At 40.7% G+C, this 17,382-nt stretch overlaps 1 protein-coding gene across 1 annotated transcript in view; it reads right to left on the minus strand.

Moving 5' to 3' along the window:
* PKHD1 (PKHD1 ciliary IPT domain containing fibrocystin/polyductin) overlaps nucleotides 1-17,382 on the minus strand; it is a 453,280-nt gene that overhangs the window by 258,005 nt on the left and 177,893 nt on the right. Inside the window, exons 39-42 of the mRNA XM_034648265.1 lie at nucleotides 6,963-7,173; nucleotides 6,431-6,588; nucleotides 3,943-4,134; nucleotides 1,119-1,244 (exon numbers count right to left, since the gene is read on the minus strand). Of these exons, the coding sequence (XP_034504156.1) occupies nucleotides 1,119-1,244; nucleotides 3,943-4,134; nucleotides 6,431-6,588; nucleotides 6,963-7,173 (687 nt within the window). The remainder of the gene's footprint in view (nucleotides 1-1,118; nucleotides 1,245-3,942; nucleotides 4,135-6,430; nucleotides 6,589-6,962; nucleotides 7,174-17,382) is intronic.

Raw genomic sequence — 17,382 nt, forward strand, 5'->3', positions numbered from 1 at the left:
AAATGAAACACTTATATGTTCCCACTGATGGTATCACAGAATTTAAATATAAAACACTATTTGACAAACATAGTCTGACTTTCACTGAAAACCTCTCATTTGTTTTTGTATTGCAATATAATCAAAGACCTTTTGTTCATTAATTCATTCCTTTCAACAAATATACTTACAAAGGACTAGTTAATGTGCTAAATGCTAAGGAAACAATGTTCACATGAAATCTGGTGGTACAAACAGACATTAATCAGATGATCAGAACCATGATATGTCATTTTAAATCAATAAATAATGATTGGTGCTCAAAGAGTTAAACAGAGGGGCTTAGGAGTGCGAGGGAGAGAACTTTACAGGAGAGCCTAGCAGTATGAGCAAAGGGAAAGAGCTTGTGCAAAGGCCTTGAGGGGAAAAAAATGTGGCCTTTTGAAAGAATTAAAATAAAACAGTTCAGTGTAGCTAGAGTACAGAGGAATAGAAAAAGAGCAAGAAAAGCTCACAAACGTTAATAGAGACAAAAATCACTGAGGGAGTCTTCTAAACCAGGTTAAGGATTTAGGATTGTATTCTAACAGCAATAAGAAATTCTCAAAGAGTTTTAAGGATGGGAGTGATATGATGCAATTTGAGTTTTTTAGGGATAATTTTGGGTTCTGCAAGGGGAGTGAAATTTAGGAGAAAAAAGTGGATACGGGTGACCAAGCAGATTATTCTGAAACACAGGCTTCTTTAGCAAGCCGCAGAAGAAGCTAAGAACGGAATGCAGGATTTTTAACTTCCTGTCCAACATCAAGGTGTAACACTTCATGAACCTGTACAGAGATTTATTTATGTGATTTAAATTATTGTGAAAATCGCCGAGAGTAAATTTAAAAACCTCCCATTTCATAATTATTAACCTGAATTAAAATGTCACCTTTAAAAGATCAGTTTCCTCATGATACAGTTGAGGAATCTAATTGGTGATGGGTAAATTTAAATTCAGAATTTTAAACTATGGCCTGTTTCCAATGATCAGAGAGTAAAGTCTTTATAGATTGGGAATTCAAATTTTGGGGAAATTCCTCTTGAAAAACTATTTGTCCTAATCAAGAATGCCAAAATGAAACAAGTTCATCACTTACCCACCAGCAGTGCATGGCCTGAAATTTTGTAGAGTATGTTACTGTCCACCTTCAGGCCCATGGTCCTTGACATGCTGAGGCCTCTACTAAAGGAGCCCCACACTGTGCAACTCTGTATATAGGAATCTGAAGAGGAAAGAGGAAAGCAAACATTTGAAGTGAATCTTGAAGTCTCCTTAGATTCTGTTGATCATTTCCAAAGCAAACTGTAATATAACTGAGAACATCCCCCCCACACACACACGCAATAATGAATCTCAGGAAATGAGGAGTTGGAAAGAGAAATCAAGAAAATGGGCAACTCAGGCCAATCCACCCCAAAGATACCAGAGATAACCAAGGTGGAATCCAAGAGTCAGGTGCTAGAAAGAAAACCATCTGAGCAACAGTATGGCCAAACCACCGAAGAACTCATGGCTGTCAGGATTTCCAATTAGCCACCATCTTTGCTATCCTCATCACAATATGGCAGACAGTGGATATAGAGAAGCCAAGGACAATGTGAAGTATTCTTGAAGGACCAAACCTGATCTTTGAAAATCACATCTTTCATGTGGAGATATAGTCATTATTTCTTCAGGCTGTGACATAATTTTTTTTTACCTTGCCAGGTAATTATAGTCTTCTCCCAAGACAGCCAGAGATGCTTATTCCAAAATGTAAGCTGACTGGATCAGTCAATAAGTAAGTATTTACTGAGTATCAACTATATATTTCAGGAATTGGGCAAACAAAACTAAGTAAATTCGGCACTTGTGTATCTTCATTCTGGCATAGGAAACTTACATTAAAATAATAATGGATAATTAAATGATAAATCATGATTAAGGAGTTTTATATTATTTCCAGGTAGTGAGAGATATTGTATGAAAATCAAATGTTTGAAGTACTGAAAAAATTACTTTGGTTTATGGAGTAATTTGACTTTTAAATTGGAACTATCCAGAAAATTCTCAATTATAATGTCATTATAGACACTGAGCCTCCGGATTCCCCTCGATCTCAGCTCCCCTACTACCAGATACCCTCACGTTACTCACCAATAAGCTAACCCATCCATACCTACCCGTGTAGGAAACACTGCCTGCTACAGACTGTTCCTGACTCCAGACCTCTACCATATCATACATTCAGTATAGGCCTTTGCATCTGAATAATCAATAATTACTAATGTGTTCTTGAAGCTATTCTGGGTGGAATTCAGGGATTTACCGATAGAAGTAGCAAAGAATCCAACACCTTCTAACTCTAGTGTCTAGGGACAACTGGCCACAAAGGGTACAAGGGCCTTCAGGGCATGAAACAATAAGAGATTCTATGGCAAGCATGCCAGAAGTTTCTAACCCTTCCCAGGAAAGACAACTGCATTTTAACAGAGACCTATAGAGGATAATGTATTATTCAGTGCTTTTCAAACTTTTTAAAGCACTGAATCCTTTCCAACTAAAAGCAAATTTAAAAAATAGATAAAAGTATAGCTCTTCTGAAGCAGGTTGGGAGAGGCAGACTTTTAAGCAAGGAAGGATTTCGATTACATTTAATTGATATAACTCATAGGTGACTGCTACCCTGACTGCTACTGGAGCTTGCCCACATCAAACTTTCTGCAGCACTATAAGCACCAGGAGACCAAAGAACCAGAGAGTAGGGCACAAAGATAGTGATCATCCCAGTGTGCTAGGGAAGGAGCCATAGTAGGAACTATCTCCCTAAATGAATGTCAAAAATAAATAATGTGGAGAAGATCTGGAAAATTAGGATAAATAGACATTCTTGGTGTGCAGATGATTTGAGGTGAGAAAAAAAAAGCTGCAGTTACTGCAATTCTGCTCTCAAGGACCTCAAAGATTACTTTCTTATTACCTGCTGAAATCCTAGCACCTCTCTAGACCTGCCTGAACCACCAAGTATGCCCTGATACTCTGTAAGACATCACCCCCAGAGCACCACCCCTTTCCAGGAAGGCAAAGCTTGAATGTGTGGGTGTTGGAGGAGCTGGGGGTGGGGAGGGTGATTCAGAAAGGGAGCTGCTATCCTCATTAGTTAGCATCTCTGGCTCTCTGCATGTCTGAACCTGAGATTGGGTTTTTGCCCTGGATGATCTTATGTCTCTCCAACTTTGGTTTCAGAACCTTTATCTACATCTGGTTATATTCTTTTCTGGTTCTGTTCCTGTTTTTCACCTAGTTGTTCTCACCTGCATTTGATGTTTCCTGCTCCCTTCCTATATCTTCAGCTCTGGCCAAGATCTGCACACTATGCCTGCTCGATGTGCCCAGGGAAAGTACCTGGTTCCCAGCCCATTCTCCCCCATTTTCCCAGGCAGAAGATTCCTCTGAGTTAGGACAACTTCATATGGAAATGCTTTCTGCTGTGTCTGGCCTCTCACAGCACTGATTATTTGTACTATTCAATATCCACTTGCCTGCAGTCACAAAGCTAGTAAATGACAGAAGCGGGATTCAAAATACAGATTTATGTGGTTCACTCCATGTCTATTGAACCTATAGTGATGTTTCTCAGAGTGTACACCTTAGACTCCTTATTCCGGAATCACAAAGCTTGTTTTAAAAAATTCAGATTGCTAGGCCTACCTTAGAATAGAATTTGTCAGGGCAGAGTCTATAACCCTAAATTTTAGTGAGCCTCCCAAATAGTTTTTGTTAGGCATACTAAAATTAGAGAACCCCAGATCTAGAGTATAAATTATCCACCTTTCAACCCCCCGTGTCCCCATCTGTCACCTATCATGACCCCTGCATGTACAGCCTTGAACACGGACGAAGAGAGGAAAATGAGAAGTCATAGGCCTGGACCTGCTTACCTCTCATAGCTCCCACCAGAGTCAGTGAGCTCAGATGCTTACGGAAGGCTTGCCCCAACACCCGAAACTGCACTCCCTTCAACTGCACCTGGCTGGGCTCCTCTGGGAAAGACTGAACAATGACTCTGGCCCCCAGATCCCTGGATCCCAGCATCTTCTCACTCTTGGAATATAAACAGTCCTGCAAATTCCCTGAAACACAGAATGAAGTCGGGAGGACCTGAAGCATGTGCAATGCGCTTCTAGACAAATCATCCAGTATGAAGGATACTGTCGGTGCAAGGGACAAACCATTATTGTTTGTTTCATTTAATAATCTTATTTCCCTTTTACTTTGATTCTCCTCTTTGGATTATTAATTAAAACATCCGATAACTAGGACATGATGTTGCCTTCACTCTATTATTTCCAGAAGCCCCCAAATCAATCACCTTAATTACTGTCACAAAGAGGCTGACTATAACCCACAAAACCAACCTAAATAGATGCTTATTTCAATCCAAAAGATCCCCTGGAGGGAGTGTGCAATAAAATGACCTTCTCGTGGTTGATAATTGTAGGGAAGAAATGTGAGCGCTGAATGTAATCACAGCTCTTTTTAGTCTTAAGTTGTCCAATGGGGTTTCCCCTATATTTTGCTGCTTTGTAGTTTGGGGACTTGGCAATAAGGCCACTGCAGAAATGGCAAAGGGCTCCAGAGAAGCAGCTGAGCAGCATCCTCCCCACCTCCACCCCCAACCCTTCCTTCCCAGCCAGTTCCCTAGTGAGGACACAACCTGCATGACTTTGATACACTCAGCTACCATTGCAACAACTAAGCATCGTGACCTCAGGATCCAGGACGCTTTCTGTGGACACGTGGCACTTGGTGGTATGAACTAACCTCAGAATGGATAAGAAATCATCTTCTGAATTAGTTATTATCCATGTTAATAAACCAAAGTGCCACAAATACAAAATGATGTATCATTCCACGGTGAATAATCCACAGTAAATTTGCTAACACTCAGGAATAAATATATAAGAGGTAAGTGAAGAGGTGTTTCGTTATTTGTACACTTTATCACAATTTTGATTCTTTCTGCTGGTGATCCATAATATGTTGAGTGGCCAGGCCTCATATTATTTATTTGGCTACCTCATCTCCACACTTCAGCCCCACACAAAGAAAGTGCAAGTGATATGTTATTTTTTTTAAGGAATGCCTATGGATTTGTTTTCTTTTAAGAATTTTGTAATAGCATTTAAGAGTTGTGATGAAATCAGGGATTTTTCCATTGGGAGCCAACAGAGTGATAATGGCCCAGACCTAGAAGCATGGTCTCTCAGCAGCATAATCAAATGTAGCATTTTAGACAATATGATCTGAGAATACTTGTATGAGAACTACTGAGATAGTTTGAATAGAATGCAGCTCCCACTTCAGCAAGATTGTTAAATTTGGCAATCATTAGATTCTAAGCCACGGTATCCAAACCTTTTTCACAACAACACATTTGTGAGCTAAGTGATTGGGTGGTGGAGGGTAGAATCAAGTCCCTCTCACCCAACCACATGCCAACATGACACCCACATGCATCTATGTGTAGACATGACTCACACCTTTAACTCCAGCCATGACATTTCTTCCAAGCTCCAGACACTCCCACGGACCTCTATTCAGGTCCTGGCCTGGCATCTATCTCGACATGTACAAAATTAAAGTCATGATCTGTAGCCTCCCGCTCCAAAAGCTGTTCTTCTTCCCATCTCACTAAATAGCCTCATCATCCATCCAGAGCTCATGCCTGGGAGTCATCCTTGACACCCACGCCATCCTAAACCAAAGTTGACAAATGATATCTTCACAACATGTGAAAGCCTCATAATCTACAGCCTGGGAAACCAAAACATAACCTACTAAACTAACCATCCCTGAAATAGATGTTTAATAGGCACATCAGTGTGATTCAGTGCCTGTTATTCTTCTAGAAGATAAATTGACTTTTTCAACCACTTACTTAAAGTATGTGGTAGTTCACTCAGAAAACAAACTCTTAAAGTAGGGGTGAGGTGGGGGGGCTGGGGAGGCACAAGAACCCTATCAGTCTAATCAGTAAGAATGGGTTCCCTGTGTCTGTGACTCTGACATTAAACTGTTTTCCTGAGAATTTTAGAAGGGGCCTGGAATCAGAGTTAAGACTTCCTTATAAATTTCCTCGGAAATTTAATCTGACTCTCTGGATTTAATTATTTAACAGGATTTTTTTCTCCAGAGAAATAATTTCACAAGTGGAAACTTGTTTATCTCATTTACAAGGTCAAAGTCGTAGAAGGCAGGAGACAAAACGACAATTTATCAAGAGCATTCTGAAAACTAAAGAATATTATGGACTTGCAAAGGTTAAGGGTTTATTCCATTTTGAAAGAAGTCGACATTACTCCACACTGTTTGACAGGAAGAACACTCTCTTTCACTCATTGACTTTCCAGCAAAATACTTCTCTACCTTCTGAAGCACTGGCCTCCTGGCACGAAGTAAGGTGCTCCCTCCTCTCGGCAGTGAGGTTTCCTTGTACAGTGACATTCCTGCTAAGCAGCACTACCATGACCTTTAAAACATGGCGTTCTCCAGCCACCCAGTTCTCTGTGAAGTTGTGAGAATATCTGAAGAAAAAAAAATGCCACATCTGAAGATATTACTCCAAATCTTATTAAAATAGTAAGCCACTGGATTAGCATAATTCTCCTTCAGGAGTCTATTTCTGTATGAACTTAGATACAGAAGCGTTGGACTATGGACACAAGTGTGGAAGAACTAGGTGCATTGCACCATAAGATGGAAGTTCTAGAGTCTCACGAGAAAAACTCCTTCAAGAAGTCTAAATCTTTCAAAAGGTTCATGCTTTGTAGTTTTCTTATCAACACATCTAGCATTAATGTCAAAAGACATCACTGAAAGACGAACAAGTGTCCAGACGCCAACACAGTTAAGACCTCATCTGCTTCTGTCTAAACGGAGCTAAGCTGACATTCAGTACCTCAAGGGTGACCTCAGATGGAGGTCAGTATTGTGCACAGCTTCCACAATGACAAGCTCCTCTGTGGGTCTGGCACCTTCGACACCTATTCCGCCGATAATGACAACTTCATCCCAGGGGCGCCAGTCCACGGCATCCTCCAGAGCCAACACTGTGTCCCCGGCAGAGGCAGCTGCTCGAAGATGGGTGACAGTTACCTCTGGGAGCAAACCTAAAGCCGAATGAGGAAAACTTGCCTTTAGACATTTTAATAGTTTATATGAGTTTGATGTTATTCAGCCAAAGAATCCTGTGAAAGAAGAAGAATCTGGGAAAGCAAGCTTCAGGCTTGATGGGCACCAATGTTTTTTCTTTTTTTTTTTTTTTTTTTGGTATTAGTTTTCTCATCTGTTACATGTTGCAATAAAAATAACGTAGGATTGAACATGGCATGGGGTGAAAAATACAGGAATTGGAGTCAGACTCCACTGACAAATCAGTTTTGCCACGTCCTTTTTTTTTTAAGAGTTTATTTATTTATTTGACAGAGAGATAGCCAGCGAGGGAGGGAACACAAGCAAGGGGAGTGGGAGAGGAAGAAGCAGGCTCCCAGCAGAGCAGGAGCCCGATGCAGGGCTTGATATGGGGTTCGATGCAGGGCTCAATCCGAGTACTCCAGGATCACGCCCTGAGCCGAAGGCAGACGCTTAATGACTGAGCCACCCAGGCACCCCCAGTTTTGCCACGTTATAACCAAGGGTAATACACTCAAGGGTGGGCTCCAGCTTCCTCAGTCACAATGCAGAAGTAGCGAGGCCTTTCCCCACAGAGTGTTAAGAGGAAGAAATGAAAGAACTATGAAACATCTAGCTTGGACCTTGCACGTAATAGATATAAAACAGGTTTTAGTCTTTCCTTTCCCGGCATCACACTGTTTTGAGAATGAAATTTTACCACCTCTTTCTTATTCCAAATAAAAACAAATGGCTATTAGACTCTCCAATATAAAAGTTCATAACAAATCTCTAACCTGAAGACTTCAGCTCAGTTTACAAATGGGTCAGTAGAGTACAGAATCAAAATTACCTTGGAGTGGTTGTCCTAAATCTTGATGTATTAAAAAGATCCCTTCAAACTCTAAGGTGGGTGTGTCCAAGATGGCTTTGCTAAGCAAAGTTGAAGACAGGGGAACTTGAGTCTCTAGAAATCTTGGTTTGTATCAGGCTGCAGCTCATGTAACCTCCCCATGCCTGTACACTACTCCTTAACGATCAGAGTCAAGAAGCTAGTCTGTCTCACAGCTTACTCTGGCCTTTCCCAAGAATGGTCAAGGCAAAGACTTTTTTCAAGCCATTATCTGAAGCAATACTTCAGAAAACACATGGCTTACTCCCAACTCCTTCTTCTTTCCTCAGTACATTTCCTTCCTCCTTTGTAATAGATCATAATTTACCTTTTGCCCACAGCAACTTACTGTCCTCCCTTGTTGCACTAAAGTAAAGTAATAATACTTGAATCTCCAACTACAGAGGTTGCCGACAATAAATCATTTTCAAATTATTTTAAACTTCCCTCTTTATTTATGTGTCTGTGTGTGCACGGGCCCGGTACCAATAATGCTGTTCTAGGCTCAGAAAGGTCCCTAGGTTAATGGTGTAATTTCTGAAGTTTACTTGGGCAATAATTTTGTCTTGAAATAATTTACAGAGTTCAAAATTTCTAATTATAGAGCAGGTGGAAATTAAGACATAAATCATCCCAAAAGAAAATAATTTTAATTTTATTCCTTGTTTGTATGTTTTAACCTTTGGGAACAATAAAATAAAATAAAATCTATCTTTATGTATATGCATATATACGTGAATTTCTATGATCTGTTCTTGAATGTCTATATGGAAAATTTTCTACCAAGCATAGAAAATGTTTATCAAAGACAAAATGCTCTTAAACTCTGTGAACAATTGTGCACAATACTAAATCAACATGCAAAAAACACCTACTCGCCACCTACCAACATGCAAGCCCCTGGTGGTAGGACCAAGCATAGGGACAACAAAATATTTCTCAACTAATCATTCTTATAAATAATAGTCAAGTAAGAATGAATGAAAAACATCACAGAGAATTTTTGAAGTGCATTTTTAACTATTAATGTAAACATATGTCCTTTCAATTGTTGACTGAACTTCTAGAAGGCAATAAAATTATCTCATAACTTATTCACTCTCATGGCAACATAAACACATGTCTATGTGTATGACCAAAGCTTCAAGTTTGGATGTTTCATCAGTGCCTGCATCGTATTTCCAGCTACATGGCAGATATTGACATTTGGATGAGCTACCATTATCTCAAACTCATGAATGTCAAAATAATTTTAATCATCACCTGAGCTAGACCCTCTGCAAACACCTTTTTCTCTTCCAACAATTCTGCATTGCATTACTCTTTTTTTTAATCTTTGCTAAGTTATTTAGTTACATCCCTTCTTTATTTATAACCTGCAGTACTTGTCTACAATACTCAGTAACAAAGCCCCAAATTCCTTTCCTGACTTTTAAGACTCTCCATAATCCGACTCTACTTGATGTTCTTTGACTCTGTAATATTATTCCAGGAAGCCCAGTCTGTTTACCTCTTCTCATTTAATAGGATCATTCCTTCCTCCATCCCTTTACCCGTTCGACCCCTTCCACCTGCATGCCTGGCCTTCCTCCCCTCACCTATCCTTCCAAAATGCAGCTCAAATCCCACTTCCTCCACTGGATTTCAGGAGCACTTCAGCCCATGCTGACATCTACCTCCTCCTATAGGCCTTGTAGTGATGTGAGATTTGTACTTGAGCAAAAGATCTGTTTACATCTGGGACTTGGGCATTCCCAGGTTTGCAGCTAGCCTGTGGGCCATTTGTTTGAGTTGCTTTGCGTGGGAGAAGCTTATACAAAGGAGCAGATTGAAAAACAGAGGATAACAGGGTCTGACTCAGATATAGGCCCTCTAACTGAGCCCATGGACCCAGGACTGAACCTGAGAAAAGGACCTGAAGGGAACTCTCCAGGTGGCTTTTGCCCCTGATGCTCCTCTGCCTGGAACCCTAGCACTAACTCACTCTGCTCGTTCCTCAGAATGATGTGCAGCGTGGTTCCTTGGAGAAGGAGACCTCCCGACTGAGTCCAACCTTGTGTTATAATCTGTCCCATCACCATGTTCTTCTCCTTTCTAGCACTCAACACACTTTGACCTCTTACTGCAATTCTGTTTGTCTCCCCTACTGCACAGGACAGCAGGAAGTATACCTACTTTGCTCACCATCATAGCAACAATGCCCATCACGGTGTTTAGCATAAAATGTGTGTGCAATAGATGCTTACTGAATGAGGAAAATCATGACTGAGACACAGAGAAATAAGCACCCCAAAGTTTTGGTGTCCAGGTGATCAGGTGGAACCCCAAGTGGCAAAGAGAGGTGGACACAATACTCCCACATGCCAGGGTCTGACCACCTGGGTAGCCGTGAAAGCCTGCCCCTCAGAGCACATGTGTTCAGTACTCTCATGGCAGGTACTAGCAGCAGGGACAGAGGACACCCTCGGCACCTTCCTGAAGGGAGGACAATGACAAAGAAAGCCAAAAGAGGAGGTAAAATACATGAAAGAAGTCTCACAGTGATGGCAACAGACAGACTAGTTGATGAACTCACATGACATTTGTCAAGATGACACCTATAACAAGCAGTCAGGAATGCTGAAAAACGCTGAAGATTCCGTGAGAGTTGGGGGTGGGGAAGGGCAATACATTTTTTTGTTATCTCTGTTGAAGTACGCAGGCTGAGAAGCTCCGCTGGAGGTGGGCGGGGCTCCGGGGAGACAATCTATGTAACCTATAGTCAGTACCATATATTTCAGTATTAAATTATTCCATAATTATCAGAGTGCGTATGTCTTATCTCCCACCTCAACATTTACTACCTGAATTCAAGGTCACTGCTTTATATATTTCCTTTATGTATGTCACAATTCCTAACCCAGTCCTGGGACAATTAGCATTCAACTCATAAGGATTTAAGTTAACTATTTTGAATACTGCCTTCTGGATATTCACTTGCAAACTCCCATCAAATATAAGCCTAGGGACGCCTGAGGGGCTCAGTCAGTTAAGCATCTGCCTTGGGCTCAGGTCATGATCCCAGGGTCCTGGGATGGAGTCCCGAGTCCGGCTCCCTGCTCAGTGGGGAGCTTGCTTCTCCCTCTCTCTCTGCCTGCTGCTCCCCCTGCTTGTGCTCTCTCCTCTCTCTCTGACAAATAAATAAAAATCTTAAAAAAAAAGATATGTGCTTAAATGAGTATATAATATCCAATATGCTTAAAAGCAGAACAAACAACACAAACATTTATTAAGAAATTAGAATAAACCCGGGGCCACGTGGGTAGCACAGCGGTTAAGCGTCTGCCTTCGGCTCAGGGCGTGATCCCGGCGTTGTGGGATCGAGCCCCACATCAGGCTCCTCCGCTATGAGCCTGCTTCTTCCTCTCCCACTCCACCTGCTTGTGTTCCCTCTCTCGCTGGCTGTCTCTATCTCTGTCGAATAAATAAATAAAATCTTACAAAAAAAAAGAAATTAATTAGAATAAACCCAACCTAGGCTAAGTAGTCTCACTTGAAGTAAAAACTATTTGTTTTCTGTTGTTTTTCTTTAGACAGATTGAACAGATTAGGAAACTGAAATGCTTCAGGGACAAGATTTGACAATCATGAGACGTCAGCACTGAGTTCTGAAACTGGGGCTTCTGAGTCCAAAACCAAAGAACTGGACACATAATTGAATTGCCGGCCTCTGGAAATAACTAAATTAACTGTACCCGGATAGCTTTGGTACTCAAAAAATTATTTTTCTTACTTCATAAATGTTATTTAAGTGCCTCACGAGGCAAACCAGCCAGCTTCTGTGATCAAGAAAGCGTTGCCCACATTGTAAACGTGAGTCATTTCACTTAAAGAACTCTTAGAAAACCCAAGTTGGGCAGCTCCCTTCCTTTCTCTACCACAAATCAAAAAACATAAAAATACAGTTTGAAAAGCTCAATAATTTATGAATATGCTCAAATGAAAAGGGTTAAGCTCTTAATGTGTACTTTAATACAATGTTTAACCACTTTGGGCTTTCAACATTGACCTGTTAACCAACAAACTATTCATTTACTCCCACTAATGACTTCGACTCATAATTGTATTTCCTACAAATTATTGTCCAAGCATTTCAGTGCCATTCATCCATAATTATACAGTCCCAGAGAACCATCTTACCAAATGGGCATGGAGAGAAAGAAAATAATCTTTGTGGGTTAACACACTTTAAAATCACTAATTTCCCTCTGTTTATTTTGTAGGACTTCAATCTTAATTCCAAGTGAATAACTGCCAAAACCTTTCCAAATCACTGGGGGCAGGGAGGTAGTGAAGGATGAGAGAGAGTGAGAGGAGGGGAGAAAGGAACAGAAGAATCATTTCATCAAAATGTTCACATCAGAATAGAAAGATAACAGAACTCACAAAAGAACTAGAAATATCCTTCTGAAATACATGCAAATGATTTGCCCCTATTTCTGCATGCAGCTTCACATTATGCAGAGCAAAACGATGAACGCTGCCGTGTGTGTGTGTGTGTGTGTGTGTGTGTAGATAAACATTTTTCATGCACTAGAAAGACAGACGTAAAGGCAACAGAGTCCCTGTCTGCCAGGGTCCATGACCAGTACAGGAAATGGACAAAAATTACAGATGTACTATGTTTTGCCTGAACCAGGGTCTCCTGGTGAACAGACATGGAGCACCTCACTCACACCAAAGGAGAGGTTTTTCTGGGATTGCTTCTCAGAAGAGGTGATGACTGAGCTGGGTCTTTAAGAAAAAGTCCTAGTGGGCCAGATGACAAAACAGGCAGAGCACTCCAGGCAAAGGCAATGATGTATACAATGGTGTGGGACAACATGACACATTCGAATAGCTGTTATATGCGGCATGGGCAGAATGCACATACACGGAAGGGGGGTTGCTGATGAGAGTGAGAGTGCACCCGGAAAGGCAAGCGAGACCCACTCAGAAAGGGACTCTCAGGCCCTCCCAAGGAGCTAAGAGTTTATCCCAAAAGTAACCACCAAAGGAATACATGAGATGGTAACAAAGAAATCACACTTTTGTGAGACTAGTGATATTTTAAGACCATGAGTACACAAATCAAACGGAGGGGAGAGAATCCTTAGCGAGAAAAATGTATTCACTGCATATTTGGGAGAATGAGAAAAAAAGCCAAGTCAAGTCCTAAGATGAGCAAGAGCCAGCCAGGGGGCAAGAGGGAGCTCGATGTGTTCCAGGCACTAAATGGAGTTAGGGGGTTTGGAAGAAGACAAGTAAGATGGCACGGTGTGACTGGGCGAGATGGCGCAGGACCTTGTTGGCGTGTTTTCAAGGACTTAAATCTAACTTAAAATAGTTCCATGATCAAATCTCTGTTTTTACAGGTCACCCCAGCTGCTAAGCGAAGGGAAGGGAAAGTAAGAAGTCTATGTCGCAGGCTTACCTGTGTCCTTAACCACAAGGTTATCAGCGTTTCTTTGAGGAAAAAAATGCATTCTAAGTTCCAGACTACCATCTTACAAGGGAACTCTTTGTACTCAAACCATTTGTGAATTGGAGGTAATCCAATTTACTGTGCTTCAGAAGAGGGGACTCTGACATTAGCATTAATAGAAGATTATCTGGCAGACCAAAGAGATGGAATGGACATTTTTCATGTACCATTTCCCTCTGCCCCTGAGAACCACTTGCTGTGACATCTCTGTTGGTTGAAGACAAAACCCGGCTCTGGAATCCTGCATGAGTTCAGCTCTGTGTCTGGACTGTGAGCCTTCTGCTTCATGACTGGTTAATCTCTGGTGATACTGACGGAGCAGGGAACATGTGCCTGCAGGAAGAAGAAGGCTCAATGGAGCAATCCTCTAAATGTGCAGATCAGCTGACTGCATCCACAGCTGAGCGGTAAACATTTCTACACTGTGATGAAAGGTAATTGGGCATAGTCTGTTCCCAATGCTGAGAAGAAGTCTACCATTTTGTTGGCACAGGGCTTTAGACCAAGGCCAACCAAGGTTACTTTGATTGAAGGCCTTTTCCAAAGGCATAAAAAAAAGGCTAACTTTAGTTTCTACCCAATCTGAGCTTTACTATTGCTACTGTGATTAAAAATAAGGGACTGAGGGGGCGCCTGGGTGGCACAGCGGTTAAGCGTCTGCCTTCGGCTCAGGGTGTGATCCCGGCGTTATGGGATCGAGCCCCACATCAGGCTCCTCTGCTGTGAGCCTGCTTCTTCCTCTCCCACTCCCCCTGCTTGTGTTCCCTCTCTCACTGGCTGTCTCTATCTCTGTCAAATAAATAAATAAAATCTTTAAAAAAAAAATAAGGGACTGAGAAGACTACAAGGATAAAGCTCAACATACCTAGGAAACGGTGAATTGTAAAATACATGGAAACATCTGTAACACTGTTCCTAACTCCTTCAAGGATTTTAGGCCAATTAAACAAATGGCATTCTTAGGCCCTATAAAACTGTACTGGCCAGTCCTTTACTCAGAGGGGCAAAAGCCCGCTGGTCAGAGCAAAAGGCTTCAGCAGCGCGTCTTTAATCCCCACTCCTCTTCGTTGTCCAAAAAATTTCTAAAACTTCAGGTATATTTCAGACCAGATAGATACTATTTTTGATAATCATTGCTACAGTTTATAGCTTGGAGTGGAGGCAGCAAGGAGGAAAAAAGGAGCTAATTTTTAATAGCATAATTTCTTTTTAGAAAAGCAATTGATATATACCATTTAATATAAAAATATACAGCTAAAAGAAGATAATAAAAGCATCCACAATATTACTACAACAGATTAATAAATCTCTTTTTTTCCTATCCTTTCTATCCTATGTTCACGAGTTGACAAAATTTCACATTTAAATAATTAATACTCTACATACTATAGAATCATGCTCTAATTCTTGACATAGAATTTTGGAAATTCTCTTTACTTAATATAGTAAATACTGACATATTAATATATTTAACTAATATAACATTAATATAATCTCTTCACTTAATATTACACTTAATAGTAGCTGCATTATATAGTATTTAACATCATAATGGTATCATAGTACCCCATTTAAAAGATGTGTATTTTATATACTAATCCCTTATTTCTTTAAAATCCATTTTTTCCCAATATTTTGCTCTCATGAACAATGCAGATGTGGACATTCTTGAGCATAATTTTTATGCAGGCTCATGGTCACCTCCTTAGAACAAACTCCTAAAAGTGGCGTTGCTACATCAAGGCATATACCTAGTTTTAAGCCTAATGATATAATTATCAAATTGCCTTTCAGGAAGATTCAGAACTTCTGAATCCACTAGCAGCACACGTGAGCGCCAGTTCCTCAGACTTTCTACTACTTTGTTTTTGGTCTTGGTCAATTTGATTGTTAAGGGGGGGAAAAAAAACCACTTTTGTTTTAATTTGCATTTCTTTGATTACCAAGGAAGAGAAGGTAGGAAAAAACTCATAAAAACAAAAAAGAATCTCTCTTTTACTGTCAACATATGATAAACCTGAGCCCTCTCCACATGCACTCATATTAACTGGACATTTGCATTAATGATACAGATATGCCTATTCACATTCTTTGCCAGATTTTAAATTTGTTCTGAAAAGTTGTTTATAAAAGACATTAATCTGTATCTACATTAGGTAAGAATTTAGTGTGTGAGGAAGGTAACATTTAAAATTCTAAGGAAATGTTGCTGTATTCGTTTCCTACTCCTGTTATAACAAACCACCACACTATTGTCTTAAAACAGCACAAATGTATTACTTAATCATTCTGCAGGTTGGAATTCCAAAATTGGTCTCACTGAGCTAAAATCAAGGTGTAGGCAGGATTGTTTCCTTTTGGAGACTCTGAGGAAGGAAAATCTGTTTCCCTGCCTTCCTCAGCTGCTAATGGCCACCTTGTATTCCTTGGCTTGTGGGCTCTTCTGCCTTCGGGCTGCAACCCTACTATCTCTGCTTTCTTCAATCCCATCCTCTTCTTTTTTGCATGACTCCTCCTGCATCCCTCTGATAAAGACCAGTGTACTTACATTAAGACTATCCAGGAAATCCGTGGTAATCTCCCCATTTCAAGACCTTTAACTTAATCACATCTGCAAAGTTCCTTTTGCCAAATAAGGCAACCTTCATGGGTTCCAGGAATTGGGACATGAACATATTTGGGGCCATTTCTCAACCCACCACAATTGCATTGTTGAATAAATAGTATCGAGAAAACTGACTAGACATTTGAAGAAAAAATTAGGTAACTGACTTAAACGCTATATGGAAATAAATTCTAGATGTATTAAAACAGGAGTTGGCAAAGTTGTTCTGTAAAGAATCAGATTGTAAAGAGTTTTGGGTTTGCAGGCCAGGTGGTCCACGTCGCCACTGCAGCATGACGCAGCCATAGATAATACCTAAACACATGGATGGGCATGACTGTGTGTGATAAAATTTTGTTTACGAAAACAGGCAATGGGCTGGATTTAGCCCATGGGCCATAGTTGGCCAACCCTGGATTAAAGACACTAATGTGGAAAAATAAATAAATAAAAGCACCAGGAAACAAAGAGGTAAATTTTTATATTGTCTGTATAGGAAAGGGTTTTCTGAGGGTGCCTGGGTGGCACAGCATTAAGCGTCTGCCTTCGGTTCAGGGCGTGATCCCGGCATTATGGAATCGAGCCCCACATCAGGCTCCTCCACTATGAGCCTGCTTCTTCCTCTCCCATTCCCCCTGCTTGTGTTCCCTCTCTCGCTGGCTGTCTCTATCTCTGTCAAATAAATAAATAAAATTTAAAAAAAAAAAAAAAAGGAAAGGGTTTTCTGGGGCGCCTGGGTGGCTCAGTCGGTTACGTGATGGACTCTTGATTTTGGCTCAGGTCGTGATCTCAGGGTTGTGAGATCGAGCCTGCTGTCCGGCTCACACTGGGTGTGGAGGCTGCTTAAGATTCTCTCTCTCCCTCTTTAAAAAAAAGAAAAGGAAAGAGTTTTTTAAGTGTGAAAACAAAGGCAGAAACCATAAAAAAAATACTTGTAGACGTGGTATTATACAAGTCAGAAAATGCCAGAAAAATACTGAAGGTAAAGAACTGGGAAAGAAAGAGGTTCTTTATGCCCCCATGAAGAATATTACAAAGGGAGCCAAAAGGGGTACAAGCCCCACTTGGAACCCCAAAATAACCTGAAAAATTAAAATTAAGAAGATTGTTCTTGAAATCTGAAAGGAGTATCTTCAGTTTCTCCGTCTGCCACAGGTGAACACCAGCTGTGTGTACACAAAACAGAAGTGAGCCATGTGTGTCTCAAG

This window comes from Ailuropoda melanoleuca, chromosome 19, assembly GCF_002007445.2.
Source record: "Ailuropoda melanoleuca isolate Jingjing chromosome 19, ASM200744v2, whole genome shotgun sequence".
NCBI classification, from domain to species: Eukaryota; Metazoa; Chordata; class Mammalia; order Carnivora; family Ursidae; genus Ailuropoda; species Ailuropoda melanoleuca.